Genomic DNA, 10,413 nt, shown 5'->3' on the forward strand with positions numbered 1-10,413 from the left:
ACAAACATTTTGCGTACTTGACGAACTGATTCGAATGGTATATGACACTCGGCCATCCGGGCCTCGTTTTAAAAGCCGGTTTTCACAGTGATTGCATAACCTTTCTATACGAGAAGGGAAAAAAGAATTCTGATATTTGAAACCTGGGAGTGTAATAGTGCAATATTTTGCTACCCTAATCAATAGGATGAATATAGGACTAAAAATATCAATTGAGATGAAATCAGGAACAGAGTAGTTAACATATCAGAAGTGTTTTCAGCTGTTTTTTGAATATTACTTTCGTTTCCAAGAAATGTGAATCAGTTCTCAGTGTGAAGTAGGGCGAATTAAGCAGGAATATAAAATAATTATAGTGACTAAATCAAATTTTTGAGGTAACGTCCTTACAAATGAGACAAAATAGGTAGCCGATGGCCTACAACGGCAGCTTATACCAGTTTTGAATTAGAGCATGTTAAATGCTTGAAAGTTTATAAGGGCAATGGATAACAGATCTGAGACTGAAAAAAACGAATCGCAGTTGTTTTAGTTTTATATATTCAAACTTCTAATATCAATATTAAAACTGATGAACGCTGCCGATGAAATAGCTAAATTTGAAACTAGTGATGGGCGAGCGCTCACGAGCCGTTCATTTGAACCGACGCGTAGCAATGAGCGGACGAACCACGGCTGTTCAAAATTGAACCGTGGCTCTCAAGCAGAGTTGCCATTTTAAAATAATGTCGTAATAGGAGAAGAAAAATAGATATTTTTTTTTCAAATGGAATTTCAACTAATTTATTTCAATATCCCGCTACCTCGCACACGGACACCTCTAGTTATGAAACACAGCTCAACCATAACCGAAGCAGAAAAAAAGTAGACGCCAGACAGCCTTTAAGTGTTATAAAGTGATCCCGGATCAAAGGTAAATAGATAATGGCGAACACTTCCGGTTCTGGAGATGTGCCCATATAGGGGTTGCAACTGACATTGCGTACTAATTTCTATCCGCTCATTTTTTTCAAAAACGGCTCTACTGATTTGACATACTAGATATAACTTACCTTTGAGTATATATTTTCAAGTGCAGTATGAAAACTACCCAGAGTCACTTTACCTAAAACTAGGTTTCCTCAAAGCTAATTTACAACAGTTAAAGGTGACGAAATGTTCTTTTGGAATAAATATTGTTTACCAGAGTCATTCCAAACGAACATGTCAAATATGTCTAATCTAAAGAAAAACGTAGTTAATTTTCAACATTTGGGAAGAAAGCTTTTGTGTTCCTGCCAATAATATGACAAAGATGTCGTCACTTGCCTCAACTTCTCTCTGATATGCATAGAAACGAATATTATTTTAATGAAATTTAGTGTCAGGATTACGGACTATGTTATTTTATATACGCGTTCAAGTGATTGTTTTCTAATTCGATTGAATGTAATGGTGTTGTAAACATTTTATCAATGTATTTGTTTTTTTTTCTAACTAGAGTAATACAACAGACTCAGTGCATTACACTAGATTCTGCATATTTATCTAACTATTGTGTCGGTCTATGGAAACAACTTTTATGGTGAACTATCGCGAGGTCATATTAAACATTTTCAATTATAAGAGTCAAATAAGCATTTGAGGATGATTATAATCAACGTATTTTAAACGCCATCGTTTTTATGATATTTTTTTTCTTCCCATTATATTGAGTAATTCAATTCGAATCAAGTTTACTTTTATGTTCCGTCGATTATAACTCCCAAGTTGAACGAAGGCAAGTTGTGCATAAAAAATGGACTGCATCTCCATGTGTAGCGCATAAATTTGGTTTTTTACACTTTCATCTGGCTTCAGCGCATTTTTAACAGCTCGGATAAACGAACCGCTTCATAAACAGAACGAAGCCATATTCAGTTGCCAAGTGTTTCCCGATTTTTGAAATTCAAAAATGTGGCATTGCCTTTCCACAATCAGAATTTTAAATTGTGACACACATTCGACTTTAGATATATGAGTTTAAAAAGTGCTCCATCAATTGAAAGGGTTTCTCCAGCTAGTTACAGGTATTAGTTTGCTAAAGATGAGAATAATTGGATTGAAACAGTTTTGTTTCTAGTGAAATATTTTGATCGACTATGTGTTTATATTGAAATTGCGCACATTTCATTCATTCCTTTCATCCATGTAAACCTTTAGGTAGAGTGAGATCTCCTATATTTAAATCGATGAGAAACAAAAATTGTTCATACTGTTCCTGTTTTTATCCAAATGTTTTTTCTGATCATTTACACCAATAGTTATAGTAGAATAATACCGATCAGCGTGATTTGTTGTCAAACAATCAATATGCACACCTACTCATGAGATCAGCAATATCCGTCATATGATAAATCGCGTCAGATATTCGGAGCGCAAGAAATGAAGATAAACAAAAACTCGTCAAATTTGTGGAGCATGACCATCGCGCGACTCACGAAAACACTCCATATTACCTGTATTGCAACCAACTCAAATCCGAATTCAAGAGATTTTCAGATTGTTTGCCTGTGTCTGATTTATACCAAATATTTGATTTCTGTTTTCGATGCTTTCCTCTATTCCAGATGAATATCAGTCAACAAGAATTTGAAACCAAATATCGAGAGTATCTGGGACGAGTGAACCGACGGGGCAACCTGCATCGGTTATTGCAGCAACAGGAGCTTTTTGAGACTGACGGGGGAGAAGGTGATGAGAATGGACACTTGTGGGAGACGCGACATCTCTACAGCTTCCCGAATTCAGGTGAGCTTCCGTTCAATGCTACTCGCTGTCGACAAATTCTGAATTATAAGTACTTTTCATCCAATAGAGCGTTGTTTTTTTTGTGTATATGAAACATTAATTTCTAATGGAAGAAAAAAAAAGAAATATTCAATGTATTCATCATTGCTTTTTACACATCTTGACCGCCTTTCTGGAAATTTATGGATAACACAAATATTCTTTTTTTTATTTGAAGCAAACCAATCAGACATTCAATTTTCGACTTCGTATGAATCGAAGCGCTGCTCAGCCAATGAGTGGCCCATCGATGAAAACAAATGGTAGTTACAAGGGGCCAAGTTTGGTGGATTCGGCGGGTGCAATAGCAGCTCCTAGTCAAGTGCTTTCATTGTATTCTGAATTGGTTTTGCTTTGTGTGCACGTACATTGTCGTGTACCAAAATTACTTTGCGGTATCTTCTGACCCATACTGGTCGTTTTTCAATCAATTCGTGGTTCATTTGTTATCTGCAGCTATTAGTATTGACAATCATTTCATTTATTGTTTGAGTAGCTCATGAGACACAACACTTTCACATCAAACATAAACATTGCCTTCTTACAGAATTCGGTCCAAGTTGTAGATGGTCAATTTCGTGCGGTGGCGTACTTTTCTCGATCGAAGGGTTTTTCTGATTCCAAAGTATGTACGATTTCCTGTCTAAATACGTCTCTGAATTTCTCTGCTGGTGTCATTATCGGCGGTCACCAGCAACGTTGCCAGGTATACCGATTTCTCGGTATTTATACAGATTTTTGACCTCTATACCGCAATACCGATGTGTATTCCTAAACTACCGATAATGCACGGATCATACAGACAAATACCGATTTTGGTTTTTAGCTTGAATAGACGTGAGAAAAGGTTGTCGTGGGACCTTTTTCTTTGCTCACCGAAATGAGTCTGGTGACATTATCCTGGTACTTATGTAGAAGATATTGTGATACCGATATGGTACAGATAGATTTTTGCGCCGAATACAGATACACGAACTCGTCAACCACCTCAATATCGTCACCGTCTATCAATATTCGTGGTGGAAGGCGTAGTGTTTCTTTTCTAGAGCCTTTTCCTCTCATGTGACCAGCTTTCAGTTCGATGTATGTTGGTTACGATAGCACTGGCTAGAGCGCCTTATTGTTGCCACCGGGCTGCGTTCCTCGCGATCACTGTTACCTGTAGATAATTATTCATTCTGAAAAGCTTCTCCCCTTATAACATGCGATAATTTAGCTCTGAATTCATTTTGATCAGATGCTTGTTTTAAAGAAAAGTTTAGTTGAAACAATTTTTTGGGTTATTAATTTTTGCAACTTTATTAACTAAAGTATCCAAAATATTCAATTTGAGAAAAATACTAACAAATAGAAGTATCCAAAGATTTGGTGCTATTCTCAAGTACAACTAACATAATCAATATTCTCGTCCATATCAATTGAACTTAAATCCTATTGAAATTAATATTTTTAAAAAGATGATCCGAAATACAAAATATGCAATATCATACTACATTGTTACCGACGATACTGACAACACTTTTTCTACCACCCTGCAGTAATATTAATTTCAACAACTTGTACTTGCTTATGTCATTTTTAACCAATCACGAGCTGGTCCAAAACTGACTCTCGAAGATGATTAACAATTGTCAGGTCCTGTCCTAGTTTTTGGCGATCATAAATCTGTATAAAATGTTCAAAACGATGAATGTAACAATGAGAGATCTCTTTGTTTACTTTCTTTTTCGATTATTATGAAATATTCCTGCTTTTCTCGGCAATTATTCAGTACAGATTAAAAGATGATATCTTTAGTTATTATTATCGGTAAATAATTGGAGGGAAGGATTTCTAAGAGTACCGTAATAATCGAAAGAGAAAGTAAACAAAGAGAATTTCTCATTGTTACATTCGTCGTTTTGAACATTTTATACAGAAATTAAAGTCAAATCGACAGTCCCACGACAAAAGGGTCTAACTGCAAATTACAGTTTCTCTTTGTTTACTTTTTCTTTCACGATTTACCGGATTGATTTTATATTTGATAACATACTCTTCGTAAAACTATAAGCATTGGATTTATATTGGAAACTTCCAAGAATTTGCTGTAATGGCTCCGTAATAATCAGAAGAGAAAGCAAACAGAGAGAGGCTCCCATTTGCAGTTAGGCTTTTGTCGTGGGACTGTCGAAATGCTCGAAGATATAAATTTCCAAAACATCGATTTAACATTTGATAATAAGTAAAATCTTTAAAAATCTTCGGTAACATGAATATCTGCGGCGTTAAGGTCTGAGGACATAGGGTCACGTGTTGAGTTTTAAATTGACCACGTGGCTCGCTCAATTCCCTTTAAGCATCGTATTTCTCTTGTATTCTCTCGAATATGAGCCAACTGTACCGGGTTGCCAGCATACATTTTATTATTTTGATGAGAAGTTTTATCACATTAATCTATCGTATGGGTTGGACATTACATGGATTCCAATGAACAATGAAAAAATATTCAACTTTCATAAAGATTGAATGTCTGTGTGTTTGGCAGCCTTGTCGAGCCAATTTTATTTCTCTCTCTTTTTTCAGAATGCTATCAGGAAACCAAAGCGAAAAAAAATGGCGGATGCATTGAAACTGACTTTGTTTCACAGAAAAATACCAAACTTTATTGTTATCGCGATATCATATATATTTTTATGTACTAATCGCATCTAAACTAAATTATCTAGACTTTGACACGGTAGATATATGATAGAAGCCTTCAAAACCGAGATATTCGATGAACAAGTAGAGGTATGCATTTCCTAGCGTTCCAATTTTCAGCAGTTCTTCAGTCAGAAAAAAAACAACACGACCGCTAAACTCAATGAATCATTCTGAAAATTTCACAGAATATTCTCAACTAAATTTCGAAGACGTTGTCAGGTGGGGGGTCAGGTCAGGGCTGAGGACAGTACCGTAAAGTGATAGGTTTTTTGCTATTTTCCCGTTTCAAATTAAATTTTCTTGGAAACGGTGCAGAATATAGAAAAACCCACCTGACAATGTCTTCGAAATTTAGTTGAGAATATTCTGTGAAATTTTCAGAATGATTCATTGAGTGTGCGGTCGTGTTGTATTTTTGTCTGACTGAAGAACTGCTGAACATTGGAACGCTCGGAAATGCATACCTCTACTTGTTCATCGAATATCTCGGTTTTGAATGCTTGTATCATAAATCTACCGTGACAAAGTCTAAATAATTTAGTTTAGATGCGATTAGTACATAAAAATATATATGTTATCGCGATAACAATAAAGTCTTGTATTTTTCTGTGAAACAAAGTCAGTTTCAATGCATCCGCCATTTTTTTCGCTTTGGTTTCCTGATAGCATTCTGAAAAAAGAGAGAGAAATAAAATTGGCTCGAGAAGGCTGCCAAACACACAGACATTCAATCTTTGTGAAAATTGAATATTTTTTCATTGTTCATTGGAATCCATGTAATGTCCAACCCATACGATAGATTAATGTGATAAAACTTCTCATCAAAATAATGAAATGTATGCTGGCAACCCGGTACAGTTTGCTCATATACGAGAGGGTACAAGAGAAATACGATGCGCAAAGGGAATTGAGCGAGCCACGTGGTCGATTTAAACGATTATACACGTGACCCTCTGTCCTCAGGCCCTAATTAAAAATCTGTAAATTAGGAGGTGTAATTACTAGGTGGATTAAAACAGTTTTATGTACGATTCAGACAATCCGTCTCCTTCCGTCACCGGAACATCAGCTTCCGTCAAAATTGTGCATTAGTCAGTATTGTTTCGTACGAGCAAACGACCTGTCAACTCCAATATAAAGTTTATAGGACCGCAAAGGATTAAATATTTCCAGATTTTACCAACTTCGTTACCATTCACATTCAAAACTGTGTAGTACTAAATTTTCAATTCTCGTCTAAAATCAATTATTCCGTGAGAACTTTGACGAAAGTCATGCTAGATAATGAAAGTTTCGGGAACCGAACTGATACTATTGACCGAAATAGAAGTACCCATCAAATCATTACCAGTCCTATACAATGCAAAATATTCTAATTTTAAAGATATTAATTTATTCATTTTTCGACAAGAAAAACTAAAAAATCATTTTATGTTGTGCTGCTTTTTTATAATTTTGTTATAATAGAAGTTACAATACCGATTACAATTTAGTCCATTCATCTTCTTTCAGATCACAAGCTGAATCACCAGAAGCTTCGGCGCAAGCGATCACTGAACAACAATTACGACTTGGTCTATATCCGCTTCGATATACCAACCAGAAATTCAACCACCGGTGAGCTTACCGGACTCAACTCTCCTTCCATATTCAAAGGGCCGTCTTCCGACGAACAGTCGCATCACCATCGGCACCACCAGACGCTCTCGGAACTACCTCCAATCTCACCAGAGAACATCGAAGAATCATCACTGAATATCATGTTAACCAGAAGACAAAACGGCGAACGTAGCATAAATAATCATAGTAAACAGCAACTGACACCGTCGCCAATGGCGAGAACCGAGGTCAATGAAGATCTACGGCAGCATCAACCGAACCACCCCCATCACGGCAGACGTAAAGGAAGGGTCAAATTTAAGAACAACATTCAAAACAATGACAACGGAATCGATACCGGTAGCAGCAGTAGTTATTCTAAAGGTGCCGGGTACATATCGGGAAAAAGTGTTACTTTACATATCTATCAACTGGTTGAACCATACGAACGACACTGGCTGACATCAAAAACCATCCACGTGTCAGAAATGGCGATCAATGATAAGAAATGGTACCATGTACCGCTTGACGAAGCCGTGCGCACTTGGCTCGATGGCTCTCGTAAGAATCTCGGTCTGGAAATCTTTTGCGAAAACTGCTACAACAACGACATATTCATAATACACGACTCGTCCCCATTATTCACCAGTTATGATGAAACACCAGTTCTCAATGTTGTAGGCAAACTGGTACAACGTGAAAAACGATCCAAAGTGCAACGCTACCGGCCCACCATGCGAGATTACCTCTCGCCGCCCAAGTCTACCTCGTGTACACCAAACAACAAACGTTGTTGCCGTCACCCGCTATTGGTGGACTTTCGCGACATTGAAGGATTCGATTTCATCATTCAACCTAAAATCTTCGACGCCGGTTTTTGTCGGGGGCGTTGCCCGTTGAAATTCAACCCCGCCAGTCACCATGCGCTACTGCAAAGTTTATTGCACGAACACGTCAAATATGACGTTCCGAAGCCGTGCTGTGCTCCGTCCCGTTTGGATCATATCGACGTTTTGCATGCTGACCCGAAAAACCCTCAGCGATTGAAGGTGTCCACTTGGAGCAACATGCGCGTCACAGAGTGTGCCTGTTCGTGATCTGTTGATAGACCAAGAAACGACCACTTGCATTTAACATGGGCTTGGACTTCGAATCCGATTATACGAATTCCCCTAGCCGAAAACGATAGTATTATTCATTGCGAAAAAACAAACAAAACGTGTGTAGCCTGTAAGATTCCAAGTCACAGAAACCAAAACTCACACCGAAGGATGCAGACACTTTATGTGAATCTTATTTTTAGGACTTAACTGCACTGCAAGAAACATAAGAGTAGAAGTAGCCCACGCTAGTTTGTACACTTTAGTTAGAGGTTGACAGGTCGTACAGTGCTTCAAATATTAAAGTTCCCTGATTCTAGCGTAGTTATATCTTTTTATTTATGAATTATTTATTTGTAGAAAGTACAGGAAGCTTTTAGGTTGATATGAACAAAATAGTGGTAGGATAAGTTTTTCAATACTGAATGGAAACACAAGAAAAAATAAAACTCATCTTTTAGCCAAAGGAAATCTATTTATGGAGGTAAATTTTATTAGCAAAAATTTTCCAATGAATAAATATACTGCGTTGTAAATATGATCAAATGATGTGTACTACTTTATTATTTATTATTTCATCCTCTTTGAAGAATGCGTATATCAAACAAAATACGAATTTTTATGTTTGTGTTCTATTTGAAATATGAGAACAAAATAAAGCAACTTATTTTTGAAGCTATCCGAGTAACGAAACGTAAGAAAATTTAGGTACATAATGTTGGAATAAATATTGTTTATAGAACTAGAATGTTTCCGGTGTCCCTTCTGTTCATTGTTTCACATATCCGACGACCTTTTTGATTTGAATAATACGTTTGTACAATATTGTTCTTGTTCAGAAAACCATTCTTCGGAAGCAGGAGAGAAAAACCCGTATAAGTATTTTTGAATGCCACAACCTGATAAAAATGCAATACTCGGATAAAAGGGCGGATGGGTAATGTCAGAGTAGTAACTGGATGTCGTTAATAAGAATAAAGCTGGCACGCTTCCTTCACACTTCTGAACGTCTGTTAGTTGATCAATTGTGTGAATTGTGCAAGCATTTCCCTTCTTCACTACTAGAATTTGAAACGATGCACCTACACTAAAGTACGGATATGTTACATCAAACGGTCTGACACACAATTAAAGAAATTTTTATAGTTCTTTATAATAAAATAATGGTGGTTCTGAGTACCTTTTATGAAGGTGTTCGTGTTGGAGAGTGATGAATTGAATTCGAATTCCGATGGATGCCGCTGACTCCCGTCATCTGTTTCCAAGCTGACCTGTTGTCCGTGGATGAGATACTGATATAGTTGGGTTAGGTATAGCGATCACAACCGATTATAATCTTCCAATGAAGAAAACAATAGGCCTATGATTTGAAAAGTATGAAATATATCTACGGCTTTCTACATTGATATTTCTAGCAAATACGAGATCAATACATGTGTCTCCAAGCGTAGTAACTTGTGACGGAGCAGATTTCATATCCAACTTCATATACTTGCTCACGAATTTAATATTCACCCCCATTCTGATTGTCGAACGAATGTGAAAATTTGCATTCTGTAATCCGATCAAATGATACTTTTGTATGAAAAACTCGAACTCGATCGAGATGAAGAATGCAAAATTTCGCATTCGATCGGAACAATCCGATTCGATTGAAATACAGAATAGGGGTGATTACATTATGATCAAAAAAGAAGCGGAATTTTCATTTTAAAATTACCGCGCTTGTCCAATCGGTAAACTTTTATTCTCTCAACGTTGGCAACACTTTTATACACATTCTGTCAAATTTTGACGCATATCGTACGATTAGTTTTTGTTTGGCGTCTATACAAAGAAGTTGAAAAATTTTCGTGTGGCGATTTTTATAATGGATGAAAATTTAGAACAACGTGCGTGCATCAAATTTTGTGTTGCAAATGGATTAAAGTGTTCCGAAACGTTGAGAATGTTAGAGAAGGCCTTTAGTGAATCGTGTTTAGGAAAAACACAGGCATACGAGTGGTATAAACGCTTTAAAGGTGGTCGTACAAGCTTGGATCATGATGAGATCCCTGGCCGCCCAACAACATCTGTTACTGAAGAAAACATTGAATCGACGAAGCAAATCGTGTTGCAAAATCGTTCTGTACCGATTAGAGAGATTGCTGTGTTGTTGGGCATCTCTTATGGATCAGCCGAACACATTTTAACTGATGTTTTGGGTTTGAAACGCGTCGCT

At 36.9% G+C, this 10,413-nt stretch overlaps 1 protein-coding gene across 1 annotated transcript in view; it reads left to right on the forward strand.

Moving 5' to 3' along the window:
- The window catches only part of LOC131435657 (bone morphogenetic protein 6), a 129,533-nt gene extending 120,623 nt beyond the window's left edge, over positions 1-8,910 (forward strand). The window contains exons 2-3 of the mRNA XM_058603777.1: positions 2,589-2,769; positions 7,006-8,910. Of these exons, the coding sequence (XP_058459760.1) occupies positions 2,589-2,769; positions 7,006-8,189 (1,365 nt within the window). The 3' untranslated portion in view covers positions 8,190-8,910. The remainder of the gene's footprint in view (positions 1-2,588; positions 2,770-7,005) is intronic.
- The last annotated feature ends 1,503 nt before the right edge of the window (positions 8,911-10,413 follow it).

Source organism: Malaya genurostris, chromosome 3, assembly GCF_030247185.1.
Source record: "Malaya genurostris strain Urasoe2022 chromosome 3, Malgen_1.1, whole genome shotgun sequence".
Classification (NCBI taxonomy): domain Eukaryota; kingdom Metazoa; phylum Arthropoda; class Insecta; order Diptera; family Culicidae; genus Malaya; species Malaya genurostris.